General features: G+C 40.4%; 1 protein-coding gene across 1 annotated transcript in view; it reads right to left on the reverse strand.

The window, feature by feature from the left end:
* Positions 1–2,462: 2,462 nt before the first annotated feature.
* The window catches only part of mnat1.L (MNAT1, CDK activating kinase assembly factor L homeolog), a 98,981-nt gene continuing 83,124 nt past the window's right edge, over positions 2,463–18,319 (reverse strand). Inside the window, 1 exon segment of the mRNA NM_001086892.2 lies at positions 2,463–2,877. Within this exon segment, the coding sequence (NP_001080361.1) occupies positions 2,757–2,877 (121 nt within the window). The 3' untranslated portion in view covers positions 2,463–2,756.

Consider the following 18,319-nt stretch of genomic DNA (forward strand, 5'->3'; position numbering starts at 1 on the left):
CTGAACTATGAATATATTAATAGTACAAAGATGCAGGTTGAGAGTGTTGCTCCTATAAATAATGGTACCAGTATGGTTGTAACAGATACAGAAAAGGCAAATGTGCTAAATCAGTTCTTTTCTTTAGTGTAAACAATAGAGGAGTCTGAGTTCCCAGGCTCACTTCATAGCTGCACTGATGGCTCAGCTCAATCTAATCAGTGGCTGATTCAGGATAAGATTCATAAAGCTTTAATAAAAATGAATGTAAACAAGGCTCCAGGGCCTGATGGCATACACCATCTGGTATGGTACCTATGGATTGGAGAAAAGCTGATGTCATTCCAATATTTAAAAGGGATTATGATCTCAGCCTGGCAATTATAGGCCAGTAATTTTGACATCTGTGGTAGGCAAATTATTTGAAGGCTTGTTAAGGGATCACATTCAAAATGTTGTCCTAGTGAATGGTATTATGAGCAGCAATCAGCATGGCTTTATGAAGGAAAGGTCATGTCAGACAAATTTGATTGCTTTTTATGATGACGTAAGTAAGATGCAGTAGATGTGATCTACTTGGATTTTGCAAAAGTGTTTGATACCGTGCCCCACAAACGACTGCTTTCGAAGGTCTGTTGGGCTTAATAAAGTAATTTGCACATGGATAGGAAACTGACTACAGGATCGGTACAGAGGGTGGTTGTTAATGGGACATTCTCTACTTGGAGTAAGGTTCTTAGTGGGGTCCCTCAGGGCTCGTTATTGGGCCCAGTTTTATTTAACTTGTTCATTAATGACTTAGGGGAGGGCATTGTAAGCAATGTATCAGTGTTTGCAGATGAAACAAAACTATCCAGCTCAATTAATTCCATCCAGGATGTGGCATCCTTGCAGCAGGATCTTGACAAACTGACAATCTGGGCAGCTAAGTGGCAAATGAGATTCAATGTTGATAAAAGTAATGTAATGCACCTGGGATGTAAAAATATCCAAGCCACTTATACCCTTAATGGGACTGCACTAGGCAAATCAAGTATGGAAAGGACCTTGGAGTCCTTGTAGATAATAAACTTGGATGTAGCAAGCAATGCCAGTCAGCAGCATCAAGGGCAAATAAGGTCTTGAGCTGTATTATAAGGGGCATTAATTCAGGGCAGAAAGGGGTCATTCTTCCACTGTATAAAGCACTGGTAAGGCCCCATCTAGAATATGCCATACAGTTTTGGCCTCCAGAGCTCAAAAAGGACATTATTGTATTAGAGAGGGTACAGAGAAGGGCAATTAAGCTGGTAAAAGGTATGGAAAATCTTAGCTATGAGGAAAGACTGGCCAAATTGGGGATGTTCACACTGGAGAAGAGGCGCTTAAGGGGGGATATGATAACTATGTATAAATATATAAGGTGGATCATATAATAATCTCTTGGGTCTCCTCCTGCCTGTCAACTATTTCTACTTGGATGTCACAACGCTACCTTAAATTAAACCTCTCTAAAACGGAAATGGTTCTCATTCCTCCAATTAACACCCGTAACATGCCAGAAGTATCTATAGTAGATAATCACCCTGTCTCCCCAGGCCTTAGGGTTATCCTAGACTCCGCCCTGTCCTTCACTCCTCATATCCAGTCCATTATTAAATCATGTCACTTCCACCTAAGGAACATATCCAAAATACGATCATTAATCACACAAGATTCTTATTCACTCTCTCATCATATCACGTCTAGACTACTGTAACGCTCTATTAAATAGCCTTCCCAGTCAGAGACTGTCACTTCTCCAGTCCATAATGAACACTGCTGCGAGGCTCATACACCTCAGCAACCGCTCCTCCTCTGCCTTGCCATTCTGTCAATCCCTGCACTGGCCTCCACTACCTTTCAGAATCAAATTCAAATTAATGAACAGGACATTCAAAGCACTTCATAACTCTGCCCCTCCCTACATCTCTGAACTCATCTCTATATACTCACCCAAACCTCTTACTACGCTCCTCTACTGACCTGCTACTCAACTCTTCTCTCATTACCTCCTCACATGCTTTCATTCAAGACTTTGTAAGGGCTGCACCCCTCCTCTGGAATTCTCTCCCACGGTCTGTCCGACTTTCTCCCAACCTTTCTGCTTTCAAAAGCTCTCTTAAAACACACTTATTTAGAGAAGCCTACCCTCACTCTTTAGCTACCAAATCTCTCACCTGCTTATTTCTGATCTTGCCCACACCTTGTGTCTCATTCCCTTCACCTTTAGATTGTAAACTTTTGCACAGGGCCTTCCTAAACTTCTGTACCGGTACTGGTCATTATGTATAACTCTGTTATATGTATGTAATTCATGTGATTTCTTTGAATAAACACATTTATTTTACAGGGCTGCACAATATGTTGGCACTCTAAAAATACATAATAATTTACAATAAAAAAATAAAACAGAATGTATTCGAAACATTTATTCTTGTACAAAGGAGAAAATCCACAAATGAATAAAAGTTGCTTTTATTTAAAAATAAACAAAATGTTACAACTACAGTAATTGCCAGTGAGTTAAATGGCATCAGACATGGCTTGTTGTTTCAGTTGTGCTTTAGGAGCAAAAATGTATTTTTTTAGCTTTCCAAAATGCATTCTCACTCCAGCATTTCTGGTGCTTAAACACAGCTCCCATTATAAAAGTGCACAGCAGCTGGTGCAGATGGCAGTCGTTTTACCAGATCTGCTCATGTTAAATCCTGATTCCACGCCAACGTCTCCATTTCTTCCAGCCTGGGATACATGGGCTAATGTGTCTGCCAGAATAGTCCGCTAAAGGCGTCCTGTAGTGCCCTGTGGCAGGCAAGAGAGGAAACGTAGCCTCCGGCTAAATCCTGCGGGGCGGCAGCTCGTACATGGTTCAGATACCTGGAAAGGGGAAGACAGTTTTTATGTAGAGAAACATTCAACCCATTGCCAGTTTGTTTACTATAAACCCTAGACACACTCACTGCTGTTAGTATAATGTATTGATATAGCCCAGCATGTTGCACAGAGATTACACATCATTCCTATCAATCCCTGCCCCAGTGGAGCTTCTGATCTAAGGCCCCTATCCCATTCACATATGAAGCACCAATGTGCCAATAGTCCTGCCTGCATGTGTTTGCAGAGTAGAAGGAACATGGGGTACCCTGGCAAAACCAAAGCACACACAGAGGGTGAACAAATCCTTGCACAGTGCCTGGCTGGAACAGTTTCAACTGGAGGGTCTGAGGCCCACCAGGGCTTCTGCCACCGCCCCCACTGCCTCCTTGCCCCCCAGCCACAACTGCTCCCCCCATCCGGGCCCCCTGTGCATATTTGTTCTCTAATTGTGGCCGGGATCAGGCCAGGGGTGAGATCAGGGTGCATCGCAGGCAGTAGACTGGTACAGGTCTGGGTCGGCAGGACCCACAAGGCTTTAACCTGGAGCTCCATTGGCTCAGTCCGACCCTGGGCTGGAATCAAACCTAGGACCAATTAAATTCAATATAACAAGTAGCTTTTTTTCTTTATAATGAATGTTTATGTTCCTTACTGGTATAGTAGGGATGCTTTATTAATACATGATAGCACAAATGCCTGCAGAACGTTGCTGTTCTTGGTAAGTTGGACTCCAGTTAAGCCTTGCTTCCTTACATCTTGGCTTAAGGCATCTAAGGGAAACCTGAACCAATAAAATCATTTCACAAAACCAAAAAAGCTCAAACTGAAAACAGATGCATATCTGGCAGCAGGAAAAAATGAAAGGCCTCCAATAAAACACCTCGAGCGTTTCATTCTCTGTTGATGCTGGAACACTTGAAAAGTTCCATCCAAACAAGGCACTGACATTATTAAGTGTTAACGCCCCGGCGGTTTAATTACTTCACATGTGCTTCGGGTTTTATTTTCTGTACTGAAATGAAACCTTAATTGTGCGCCTAATGTAGCCTCACGCCTACCTCACTCAGCAACCAAAATGAAGGACCCACTATAGAAATCAAGCGTTTTTTATAGGGCAGACCTGCAATCAGCACCATAGCCTGTAATTCCAAGGAACACAACTATTTCAGAATAGAAGTACTGGGGAGCATTAACGGGAAACCAATACTTTTATTTTTTGCTTATTACAAAATTAGAAAAATAATCCATGTATATATATTTTAATTCAACCCATACATATGACATTATAATTATGTCATAAGAGGACACTGCATTCTGCCTGCAGGTTGAGCATGCAATAATAGGAAATAGCATCAAATAACCCCATCAGCCAATGAGCCAAATGTCTATGCCCATGGTCTGTCTGTTGCAATTAATATAACTACAGATAACGGATATGGGGCTGCAGCAAATATTGTCCCTGAAACATAAATTGAAAGAGTAAATCTGGGACAGATAAAGTTCAACTGAAGCAGAATGAACACAACCAAAGTACTTTTAAACTCCTAAAAGCTGTGTAGCAAAAGGGGGGGGGGTAATTTGTTTAGCCTGAATCCTGTATGTAACAAAAATAACAGAAACATTTTAAAACTGTAAAATGTATTATAGTGATATTTAATGGGGTACAAAGTCATGATACAATGATACAAAGTAGCTAATGCTAGCGACAATTCGTCAGTGTCGCCACCCGAAGGGACATCGCCAATTCACTAACAGGCACAGGTGCCAATTTGCTAGAGTTCATTCGCACTCTATCGCCAGGTGACTTTTCGCTCTGGCGAAAGGTCGTTACTCCGCAAATTCACTAAAGCGCGGATTTCACTGAACGTTACCTCTTTCGCCAGAGTTGACTTTGCCACCTCAGAACAGGCGAAGTGCTAAAAAGAAGCGAGATCTTCCTCAGTCTTCTGTCACTTACATCATATCCTGTCTGCCGAAAATGCATTAAAGTTCCAAAAACGCTGGCGACTTTTCCTTTTTTGAAGCGGGATTGTCTGCAAAAGTCCTAACAAACTTTTCTTGGGTAACCGGTTTTCTGCAGACATTTCCTAACATATGGAACATTCATTTTACAGTGGGCTCATGTGTAGGGCATTATATTTACTCTCTTGTCCCTGCACATTTGTAATAAAAAGTGGTAACTTCAAGCATTTGCACCAACGTTTATAATAAAGTCCTCCATACAACTTTACATTACCCGCCGTATGCAAATTGACCTAAGCATAAGATCACTAGCGAATTTTTGCAAGGCACAAACGAACGCTAGCGCATCATCGCTAAGAAATTGTCACTCTGCCGAAGCAAAGCTAGCGAAAAGTCGCTGGCGTTCATCGCCTAGTGAATTGGTGTAGTCGTAGCGCATTTGCGCTAGGCGAACTGTTGTGAGCTGTTCGGAGCGTACACTGGCGAAAATTCGCCCATTAGTGAATCTACCCCAATATCTTTAAAGAGCCACTAAAGTCTAATCCCCACCTGCATAACCCCAAACTGTGCCCATAGCACCTTCAATATAAAAGCACTGCACTGTGGTTAGCTGCTGAAAAACGGGCAAAATACAGCGCACTCACCCCAAAAATAAGCCTCTAAGGCCTACTTAAGTGGCTGTTCTTTCAGGCAGAAACGTGTGCTAAGTATAATAAAGAAAACTGACAATAATATGTGGCCGGAGTAAAAAAAAACTCCCCTTCATAAGCATCAGATCAGCCAGTTAGTCAGAGCTATTTAGAATCTGCAAATGGAGACCACATAAAACTATCCTTTTTATTGTCCTAAACCTCATCTCAGAAACAACAGTTTGTGTAAGTCCCAGTTTGAAATTGCCTGTGTCCTGAGCTGACTTTCCCTTGATAGCTCTGCATGGATCACTTACTTGCGCTGTAATTATCACTGCAGTCTACTTATATGTAATATGAAAAATCACTTAGTAATAAAGGTTTAATTCAGTGGTTCCCAAACAGCAGGTCTCCCCCCCACCCAACCAATGCAGTTCATGTGTGGGCCCAGCTTGAAGGCAATGAAAATAATAAATTAGGGTCAAATTAGAAGTTGAATGTTTATTTGCTGTCTTGGATATTTCCTTAATTTTAGCTGGGTAACTATTAGGCCCATGTGCTCATGTATCTGTAACCTTCTTATGAACTATAGGAGGCTTGCTCACATTTGAGACCTCATATAACTATGAGCCAGATATACATTTTATTCCCTTGCTTCCTTGTGTACTTCAAAAGTCGTAAGAATCTATCTCTACTTATTATCAGACAATTATTCATAACATTTCTAAGGGGCTGATTTATCAAAGGTCGAAAGTTAAAGGTTTTTTTTTTTTTTACCTCGAATGAACCCGAAACTCGAATAGTATCTAATTTAAGAAAAAACTTGATAAAACTCGAATTTGAGTTTGGATTATTCCCAACTCGAATTTGGGCGTTTTGACCAAAAATCCAACTCGAAAATTCAAATTCGGTACAGTTCGAACCACAAAGGGACACTGTCATGGGAAAAAAATTTTTTCTAAATGAATCAGTTAATAGTGTTGCTCCAGCAGAATTCTGCACTGAAATCCATTTCTCAAAAGAGCAAACAGATTTTTTTATATTCAATTTTGAAATCTGACATGGGGCTAGACATATTGACAATTTCCCAGCTGCCCCAAGTCATGAGACTTGTGCTCTGATAAACTTTAATCACTCTTTACTGTTGTACTGCAAGTTAGAGTGATATCACCCCCCTCCCTTTTCCCCCCCAGCAGCCAAACAAAAGAACAATGGGAAGGTAACCAGATAACAGCTCCCTAACACAAGATAACAGCTGCCTGGTAGATCTAAGAACAACACACTGAGACACATTCAGTTACATTGAGAAGGAAAAACAGCAGCATGCCAGAAAGCATTTCTCTCCTAAAGTGCAGGCACAAGTCACATGACTGGGGCAGTTGGGAAATTGACAAAATATCTAGCCCCATGTCAGATTTCAAAATTGAATATTAAAAAAATCTGTTTGCTCTTTTGAGAAATGGATTTCAGTGCAGAATTCTGCTGGAGTAGCACTATTAACTGATGTGTTTTGAAAAAAACATTTTCCGATGACAGGATCCCTTTTCTGCTCTTTTGAGAAATGGATTTCAGTGCAGAATTCTGCTGGAGCAGCAATATTAACTGATTCATTTTGAAAAAAAATTTTTTTCCCATGACAGTATCCCTTTAAGTTCCAGTTTGGGATATACTGTATTCCAATCACATTTTCAGACTTACTTAGAACACAAACATTAGGGGCTGCTTTGCCATGCATCTATTTTGCGTCATCTCTAAAAAAAAAAAAAAAAAAGGCCAAACCATCTACATTCTGGGTTGGACTGAGCCAGCAGGGACTTGGGCAGGAGGTTCACAGCCCCTTTGGTGGAAGCTCTATTGGGTCTCAGGCCCTCCAGTCTGATGTTGTCTACATTCCCCCAAAACACACAAACTACCACCCCATGGGCAAAAGGACACATTAGGTGGTGTGCTGGCAGCCTACATAGCAAATAAATCACACACCAAAGGCAGTACACCAGAGAAACTGACTGGCCATAAAGTGAGTCCAACAAGTCACACTTGCAACTTGACTACTTTTTGGTCAGTCGGTTTCCTTGGTGTAATTACTTTAGTTTTTGATCTAGAACAAAACGGACTAGGCATGTGGAATGTGATGCAGTGAATCTACAGACATATAGATTACTGCCCTTTTCATGTTTATGTGTATCATTTTAATTGATGATGGAAAACATGTGCTTCTTTAGCCGCTTCCTTCCTGGTTACTCCTGCAATCACGTAGGGATAAATTAGAATCAGATTAAGATCACATGCACCATTAAGTCGTTTATACAATGGCCCTGCTGCTGCTTTCAATCCAGCTGACAAATGCATGGGATTTTAGGAAAAACTGTCTCCCTTAGCCTCTCCTATTCACTAACAAGATAGTTCCCAAAACTATAGAAAGGTGATTTAAATAGATTTGTAACCATATCATAAGCTAAAGAAGGACATCCCTAATGTCCCATCAAAAAATAGAGCTTGAGCTTGTGGATATATATGCAAAGCCCACCTATTTTCCAGGACAAAATGACTAGTGTGACTTGTGCACTTTGCACACTATTAAAGGAGTGCCTCTGTCACATAGAAACTACAGATAGGATTCAGTGAATATGCTAACCAATGACATTCTTACTATCTGGTTTTCTTTGTATGCCCTATTATTTTTAACAATCTGATTAGGCTTTGGTTCTTGTGCAATAGTCACCTTGCAGAGTTTTCGGATGATAACCACATGTTCAGGACGATCTGTTCAAGTAGCTCCCCCATCTGCCATTGCCTTAGTAAAAATGGGGTCTGTTCATAGGCTGTGGAAACTGTAACTTATCTGGGAAGTCACATTTGATGAAGGTGGAAGTTCCATCAACAAGATGCTCCTTCCCTGATCACTCATAGATATCAATAATTTACAAGTTTTAAAAACATTCCCTCGGGCAAGAGGGACAGTCTGTTGTTTTGTGATTATAGGAGATCTGATGCCTCTACCATTTCTTGGTGGTTGACCTGTGATTTATCCTACTTGTGGTAGGAGAAGCAATGCATGGGTTGTTATAGAAGTGATGTTGTACAGCAATTACAGTATATTAGATGTTTAGTTTCCTAGATCTCTCGTCACTGTTTTCCAAGAGCAGCGAGTGGACACAATGGAGAGGAGATTGGACAGGTTTGTACTTTGACTGTGAGCTGCCATCTTTGTGTTGATGCTATGGTGTGTTTTCTGGAGTGAGTGGTTGAGTCTATGGCTATGTATGCAGAGACTGTATATGTGTTGTACTGTATACATACTAATTTGGAGGAGGATAGTGTCCATAGCCAAAATCCAGGCATTGAAGTCATATTATTAATATTGGCAGCACTGCCGCCTTGCCACCACTAATGTCCAGAACCAATAGGGCACTATCCACATAGAATCTGAATTTTGTACCCATCAGCATTAACTGGCTTCTGATGAAATTGCTCATAGTGTGTGTGATTTATAGGTGAACTTAAATGAAATTGTACCGAGTGCAGGTGCACATGGAAGTCATGGATGTTAGCGCTATACAAAGTATAATAAGATACATAGAACATATACTGTTCCCAATATGAGTCACTTGTTAAAACCCTATTCTTTATAAGGATGATGTGTCCCTTCATATTAAGTTACAAACTGAATTCACCTAGAAAGGATAGCATATGCCTATGGCCAACTGAACATTTGGACTAATATACTCACAAAATGTACAAATACTGGATGTCACCGAGCTACATGATTAAAATCGTTGGTAATTTAAAGTAGACACTATTGCTTATAATACGCAAGTTTCAGTGAGTCATGACGTGGTGCTGTTTAAAAGCATATACTTACATAGGGGTCCTATATATTGTTATTATAGGGGGTACTTTCTTTCTGCCTAAAACCCCTTGAGCTCATAACCAACTGGACCACCACTTAAACACTGAGTTTTGAAGTAAATTATTTAGCTTAAATGTACTGTATATAACTCAGATACCAAATTGATTCCAGCTTATGAATTAAAAACTGCAGACATTATGCAACTGTCATTGAAATTAAATTTTTAGTGATTTGCTGAGTCTTGTTAAAGTTTAAGACAATCACTGCCCCGGGGGCTAACGTTGCCCTTATTTGATTACAGTTCCACATTACAACTGCTTTAAATCAGTGCCTTTTAGAAAACATGTTTTTGCTGATTAGTATTGAGAGTGTGAAGTTCTGAATCTTGCCTTTAATTCCGCTGCCTACGCCAACAAGCTGAATTCATTACCTGACCAAAGGCCTCAGTTGCCTGGGGCAAGTGGTTAACCATGTTCTGTTATCTTACAAATGTTCAAAGAGGTTCCTTTTACGAAATTGAAATTACAGAAAGCAAGTAATGGTTTATGTTTGCAGCAAATGCTAACTTTATGTAAACATCTTGTTTTGTACAGAAAAACCACAACTTCTGACCACACCAATGTCTGGGTCCACAATCTATTTACATAACATAAAAAATAAAAACAATAATTACTAAAAGCCTTGCAAGAATCTTAACTATACAAATTAGGTACTGGTCAGATATCCACATTAAAAAAACAGAAATACACAGAATGGCAGTCTTTCTTCTCTTACACTGCAAGTAATTCACTCTACCATGGAAAATGTAATTCCTAACCCAATAAGTATAATTTTTTTAGTTGTAATATTGGTGTGTAGGCAGCCATCTCAGGTAATGTTTCATGGTCATATGCTTTCAGAAAGAGCCAGCACTTTAGAATAGAACTGCTTTCTGGCAGGCTGTTGTTTCTCCTACTCAATGTTACTGAATGTGTCGCAGTGGGACCTGGATTTTACTATTGAGTGCTGTTCTTAGATCTACCAGGATGCGGTTATCTGGTTACCTTCCCATTGTTCTGCTGATTGGTTGCTCGAGGAAAGGGAAGGGTGTGATATCACTCCAAGTTGCAGTGCGGCAGAAAAGTAAGACTGACGTTTATCAGAGCACAAGTCACGTGACTGGGGGCACCTGGGAAACTGACAATATGTCTAGCCCCATGTCAGATTTCAAAATTAAATATAAAAAAATCTATTTGCTCTTTTGAAAAATGGATTTCAGTGCAGAAGTCTGCTAGAGCAGCACTATTAACTGAAAAAAAAACATTTTCCCATGACAGTGTCCCTTTAAAAAGAAGTACAGCTTTACAAACACTATGACTAGATATGATGTATTTTATATAATGAACTTACTATACTAGCCCAGAAGATCAGTATATAACCGAGAGGACAATTGTACACAGGGAAATCTTTCACTAGCGGTAAAATCCAGCACTCCATGAAGAGGGCATCACCATCAAGGGGGGCAAATTCTGTTACATGAGCACTGGGGGTGCCCTCCAGTGTTGTAAATGAGCTCTATTATGTTTTGGCCTGCTGCAGCCCAGATATACAATCAGAAGAGTTGTGGTGTATATATTTATTAATTTATTATATGGCTTACTCAGACATGGCATTTTTACCAGGACTTTACTTATAATTATAGATGCGTGCCAGTGTACAATAAATCTAGGGCCTAAATAAGTGTCTGGGATATGCAGGAGTAGAAATTTTGTGGTGCTAGGATTCCAAAAATATTCCATAGAGCAAAATGATAAAACTAGAAATAATATAGTAAGTAGCTTTCTCCTGCTGTTGTGCAGAAAAACTCTCACATCAAAAGCACCTTCTACAATCATTTTGCATCAGCTGCAATCAGGGACGTTTCTGCCATGAGACAAGGTGAGAACTGTGGCTGCAATTATGCCACGAGGATCAATGATAATATCTGTTGCTGCTGCTACATATAACAAAATCCACCAGCAAGTTCAACAGCTTGAAACAGGCAGTGTATAAAATACTTCCTCTGGCTCTAAAATGCTGGTTCCCAACAGGTAAAAGAGGCAGACAGTGACATAACTACAGAGGAAGCAGACCCTATGGTTGCAGGGGGCCCAGGAGTGTAGGGGTACATTGAGGCTAATTAATGAGCGATTTCAATATATCTTGGTACAATAGGCCAACTTATCAATTTTTGGGGCCCTAAACTGAATTTGCTGTGGGGCCCTGTAACATTTAGTTACTTCACTGGAGGCAGAAGATGCAATTTATTAAGTTATTTCAGCTAGACGGAGAATCATTTAAAGGGCTTTTTTCTCTTTGCCAAATGATTCCGGAATTCATTAGCTTTCCATTTAAGTAACGAAAGGTTAATGATTATTTCTAGAAACTGTGATATCATTTGCAGGAAGCATTCCTTTAGCAGTGAAATCCTTCCGTTAGTAAGGCGTCTGGAGTGTTTAAAGGCATTCCCTAACAATCAGGACACCTGGCCCCCAATTTGTCATATCTCCCCCTTCTCTCCAACATGCAGCTGTCACGGCTCTCAACACTCTAACCCACAGAACACTAAGCACATTCTACTGGGCCATTCCTGCCCCCCCATCTTATACCTTTAGATGCAATGAATCAATAATCTTTAGCTGAATCTTTTGGGGCAACTGCAAGTAAGCATTTTCCCTTCCCATGGGTGCTATCTATGTGCACCACAAGGACACTGCAGTCTCTGCTGCTAAAGTGCTTTCTCTGCAGGACTAGTGTGGATTACAAGGAGAGCACTGCAGAGCTGTAGCTACATTTAGTTCATGACTAAATCAAGCGTCACGTGTACTTGACCCCAAGATAGATCACTCACTGGGGGCTGTTTTTGCTCAGTTTGGAAATGGTCTTTCAGCAAGCTGCAAATTACTGTTAGGTCAAAATTACATAGAATGTCAACAAGCCAGAGTGACGTAGGCAATAAAATAAAAACAAGTGATTATCACATACTGTACATTTGTTCTTAGACTTAGGCTGGTTCAGAGTAAAATACCCCAAGGGTGTGTAGAGGGTCAAAGAAAATATATTTATATTTCAAATAAAGAAGTTTAGCGTTCTGGCTAAGTGCCTTTCCTGCAATTAGATCAAATGCAGCAATGACCTGCCAGCATAACCAGGATGAAATACTAGCATTAAACAGTGTATTATTATCCTCAATGCCAACATTCATTTTTATAAGAGTCATCTATTTTCAGGGCATTAGAATGCAATCTAAATGGGAACAGGGATTTATAAAGCATCCTTTGCTTACAGTCTATATACAGTCAACAAAATAAGTAATGTTCCTCCTTTCTGCAGCTGAGCATGTGGCATAAGTTACTATAAAGACTACAGGGGTCATTTACAGCACAGAACACAGTGGGCAAAGCACAAACAAAGCCATAATCTGCCACTTTTTTGCACTTTACAACTACTTCTGCCTTACCTGTATAGCCACAGGTTTTTGTGCTGCAGAGACCTCCCACTAACCCCTAAAATACAGCGCCGGCTGTGTCAGTCCTGTACCAGTGAGGGACAATCTAGCACTGGAATAATCAAAATGACTCTTTACAGCCGACCGGACATTCTTATAATGACTTAAATTAATCATTGGGTCAGGTCTCCATATAAATAATCTTTTCAGATGTAACAACTGATGGGGTTGGTTATAGCTGACTGGCCTACACTAAAACATTTTTAAGTCCACAATATCAAGTGCATCCACCATGCATTCTTTTCTTATAAACACATACATAGGACAAATTTACACATACATTAAAGGAGAAGGAAAGTCTTCTTCCACTTGGGGGTGCCAAATGTTAGGCACCCCCAAGTGATTGTATTTACTTACCTGAAACCCCAGGCCGGTGCTCCTATCAGCAGAAACCTGCACCAGCCCGGGGTTCTTTCAGCGAGCACCACGGATCGGTCCTCTTCCGGCTTCTTCTTGCGCATGTGCAGTAGAACGAAATAGCCGACTGTTTAAAGTTCGGCTTTTCGTTGTACTGCGCAGCTGCGAGAAGAAAGATGACGCCGGAAGAGGTTAGCTTTGTGGTGCTCGCTGGAAGAACCCGAAACGTTGCATCCGCAATAAACGAGCAAGGTTAAACCTGCTAGTATTACCAATGTTGTGCTGGTGTGTTCTGTGGCTCGCTGGAAGAACCCCAGGCCAATGTAGTTTTCTGCTGATAGGAGCAAGAGAGGGAGAGGGAGAGGGAGAGGGAGAGAGAGAGAGAGAGAGAATATATAGTGGATTTCATTTTGTCATGTTAAAACTGCATCCACTGAAAAAATATAGCAAGACCAAATTTTCTCCAGTGCTGGAGTCCACTCCTGTGGGTACAGACAGACAGGGCAAAATTATATCAACTAACACTTGCATAGCCCAGTGTACAATGTATAAAACTGCATGGAAAAATAAATCATAATCATCTGTTCCTACCTACCCTTTCAGGATGTTGGTCGACACCAATAATATTTATAAAAATGGTTTTGTGCAGACACTATCTGTATCAGATATGAATCTTCCCACCTAGGTATTAGGATATCAGTAATGACCGATAAGATGTCATCAAGTTCTATAAAAGACACAAGAGCCCTCCTCATGTATTAACACTCATGTTTACTACACTTGCCAGTTGTACAGTCCCTCCCCTGGTAATTTTCCTGCTCTATGATGTGCTTGGTGCCTTTTAGTTTCATGTCAGGCCAGCAAAGAACGGGTTATAGGCCTTCCTGCAGCTAGGGAGATGGTAAACTGAGCCTTCTCAGTTCTTCTACAGACTTGTCAGATAGTGATATTGATCTAGCAGATATGTCTGGCTGTCAGATAGTGATACTGATCTAGCAGATATGTCTGGCTGAGTGTTAAAGGGGACATATAGCATACAATGTCACAGTTCATCAAACCATGTAAAATAATGTAAAATAGAAGAATAGGTTTTATTTTAATACCTTTTTGGTCAAAAACGTCTATAAGCTTGGAAACTGTGCTCAGCCCTCCAGAGCCAGGCCAGGCGCCCTAGGCAACCTGGCCGGCCCCAGCGCCAACTTGGTGCAAGCATGCACGAACAGACGCACACGTGCGTCAACAGACGTTGGCGTGCATGTGCGAACAAAAACTGTTGTGCATGCGCGATCAGACGCTGGCACGCATGTGCAAATGAATGCTGGAGGGCATGCGCAAATGGATGCGCAAGCCGACAGTCTAGAGAGGAGAGAGGGGAAAAGACTTGGGGTAGGCAGGCGGCAGAGAAGGTACGTGCCTGGCTTCCCCCCTACTAGGAGTCCTACACTGAGTCCTTCCCTGCAGACATCCGTTAACCCTTAATGCTTGTTTTCCCTTCCCTGAACTGCTCCTTTCTCTCCATCTCTGTCCTGTTCCTTTCCCCCCTTCCTCCCCTGTACTGTTCCTTTCTCTGCCTCTCTTTCCTGTTCCTTCCCCCTCCTTCCCTGCACTGTTCCTTTTGCTCCCTCTCTGTCCTGTTCCTTTCCCCCCCTCCCTTCCCTGCACTGTTCCTTTTCCCCCTCCCTTCCCTGCACCATTCCTTCCCCGCCCTGTTCCTTCCCCCTCCCTTCCCTGCCCTGTTCCTTTCTCTCCCTCTCTGCCCTGTTCATTTAACCCCTCTCTGCCCTGTCCATTTAACCCCCTCTCTGCCCTGTTCATTTAACCCCCCTCTCTGTCCTGTTTGTTTTCTTCCCTCCTCCCCCCTCACTTCACTGCTTGTTCCTTCCCTTGCCCTGCAATAATTGGGGACAAATAGAAAAGCAAACTTCTGTATAAATAAAACAATCTGCTACTAAAAGTATTTTATTATTTTGTGGGGGCAATGTGTGTCAGGAGTTAGTATAAATACCATATTCATTTTCTACACAATATTATGTTGTATATAAAACAGAATCAACATCTTTTCGGGTTTCCTTTGTAACTCCCTGCATCTGTTATGTGTTATACAATTCCAGAACATCAGCTGCATTTATTTCCTTGCAACTCCCTGCACCTACACATAAATCGTTCCATAACAGCTGCATTTTTACCTTGCAACGCCGTGCACCTGATCATAAATTGTTCCAGAACAGCTGCATTTCCTTTGCAACTCCCTGCACCTGATCATTCATTTTTCCAGAACAGCTGCATGTGTTCCCTTGTAACTCCCTGTGCCTGACCATAAACTGTTCCACAACAGCTGCATTTTTCCCTTGCAACTCCCTGCAATTAAACATAAATTATCCCAGAACTGCTGCATTTATTCCCTTGTAACTCCCTGCACCTGATCATATATTAATATGCAGGAAAACTAACCTACAGCTGATGTTATGGAATATCATAACAGTAAATACTAATGTACACTGTTTGTATAACTATTATAATTTAATAGAGGCAGGGAGTTGCATATTGTATAACAATGAACTATATGAATTATGAACTATATGTCCAGCTGGGCAGGTACATTTGTAACTGATGCCTATTTGCTGTGGAACACTTTAAATAAAAGAAAATATTACTATTACATTATTTACAGTTTGTAGTAACCTTCACATCTATTGCTTTATGTTGAGCATGTAAGATATATAGTGAATAAAGTACCCCCTATTGTAAATTATAAGGATATTATAAGTTACCGAGGAGTTTCATGACCATATAAAAACACGAGGCCGAAGGCCTCGTGTTTTTATACAGGTCATGGAACTCCGAGGTAACTTATAATATCCTCATATTTTGCAACTGGGGGTACTTTATTTATTATAATACACAAATTTCATTGAGTCATGTGACAGAAATTACATCAGAACTCACTGTTTATAACTGATGACATCAGAACTCACCGTTTATAAGGATATAATTTACAAGATATTCATGGCTTTTGTGTATTATATAGTTATAAGTAAATGATCAGGCAGCAACATAAGACAATTATGTGCAGGCTGGGATATACAGGACAGAGGTTGGAAGGGGTGGGGTTTGGCTGCTACAGCTACAGATTTCATCCTGTCAGTCAGTGCTGTGACCACTTCCTGTGAGAGAATGAACAGACACTCCCACTCTTCATTTCAGCCTAGCTTCTGACCTGTAAAGATCTCTCTGCAGCTCTGATCTAATTACAGTTTTAGGAGGTAAAATGCTTTCAAAACGTTTTCCTTTCTGCATCATTACATGTTTTGAGGAATATATCTGAATATGAAGGTTATGTAAAATGTCTCCTTTAATAAAAAGTGAGGGGGGGGGGTCCAATATAAATAGAAGGTAAATAACAACAAAAATAAGAGATATTGTAGAAAGCATATGGAAAGAAAGTTTCTTTGACTAGTAGACCTGATACTTCACATGTGGCTTCACTAAAAAGTGAATCTGGCTTCTGTTTTTATGGTCACTCTTCTCAAAATTCCTTTGTTGCATATTGCTGATTTGCCGGCTTTATCACACCCAGCTGGCAATAGGCACACGTAAGCAGAGGGCTATGAAAATAGATGTTTGCAGGAATGCAGCTTTGAATAGTCCAATAAATCATTACTGTAAGCTCCTGAAGCAGCAAGACCACCGATGCAAAGGGCAAGAATGAGCTGACCAAGTACTGCGCTATTTACGGACAGCTAATGAGACATATGGGACATTATATACATATATTAAAGATGACGTCAATGTCTGGATAAAAAAATAACGCCTATTCATTTTTTTTATTTTAAAGGAGGAGGCGTTTGTCTAGCTAGGTAGGTTGTTTTTCCTTCATCTAATCACTATTTTATGTTTGTTATTTAGAGATATTTGCAGGACTTAAATACAGACAGAAAACAGAGTGACAGGCCCAGCAGGGGTCTGACTGATGCAACATTTTAATATACAGATATGGGATCTGGAAAACCATTATCTGGAAAGCTCTGACTTACAAGAAGGCCATCACCTATAGATTTCCTTTTGCTCTGTAATAATAACACAGTACCTTCTACTTGATCCCAACTAAGCTGCATGAATCCATTTTGGTGGTAATTGCTATTGGGTTTATTTAATGTTTATATGGTTTTGGCATAGTTAAGGTATAGAGATCCAAATTCAAAGATCCCTTATCATTGAAAACCCCAGGTCCCAAGCACGGATAACAGATCCTATACCTCCATTGCCTTAAACCTAATCCTTCCCAAGCATATAGTACCATGCAGAATATGGAAGGGTCAGTATGAACAGCAGAGATGGTAATTCTGCTTAATATAGAAAGTTTGCAATCCAATAAATGAAATCTTTCTGCTCCACAGTCAGGAACAACTCATAGTTGCCAAAAAATGTGATGGCCCCCAATTACAATTTAAAAAAACTGCACATAAATGTCTTAAGTTTTGTTTAGTTTGCAAGAACAAGGTCATAAGGAGGGGTTCGCTCTAGTGTGTCTGCTAAAAAATTAAAAACAAAAAACCTAAAATCCTGTAGATTGGTGCAGTCCCCTGTGTGGGCAGCATACACTTCAGTTTTCTGTTAGAGGTCTGTCTTGTCAGTACAGCAAATATTAATGTTTGATAGTAAACTGGCTAAACATATTAACACAAATCTTTACTAAGCCCTTAGTAATAATTTGTATATTAAAACTGATCAGTCAAAAGAATTTTATATAATCTTAAATATTTATGAAAAGGAAAACGAAATATACCACTAAAAATAGTAAAAAAAGAAAACCCAAAAACTGTGTATGAGTGTAATGCACTTGTATCAAAATGTAGGTGCATAGCATTTAAGTTTGGGTGTTTTGAGTGTTGGATCCTATAGCAGAGATCAAAGCAAGTTGATTCTCACTAGAATTAATTGTCATTGATGACAATAGGAAAGACACTTTGACACATAGCAGATATGTCAGTAGCCACTATAGTGACCAAAATATCATGTGTACTACTGCCTACAGTCTATGTCTAGGAAGTATGGTATGTATAAACAAAGTGAAGATCACAGCAGGCAATAAAAAAATATGCTCTTGTCCCCAAAGAA

Source organism: Xenopus laevis, chromosome 8L (genome assembly GCF_017654675.1).
Source record: "Xenopus laevis strain J_2021 chromosome 8L, Xenopus_laevis_v10.1, whole genome shotgun sequence".
Classification (NCBI taxonomy): Eukaryota; Metazoa; Chordata; class Amphibia; order Anura; family Pipidae; genus Xenopus; species Xenopus laevis.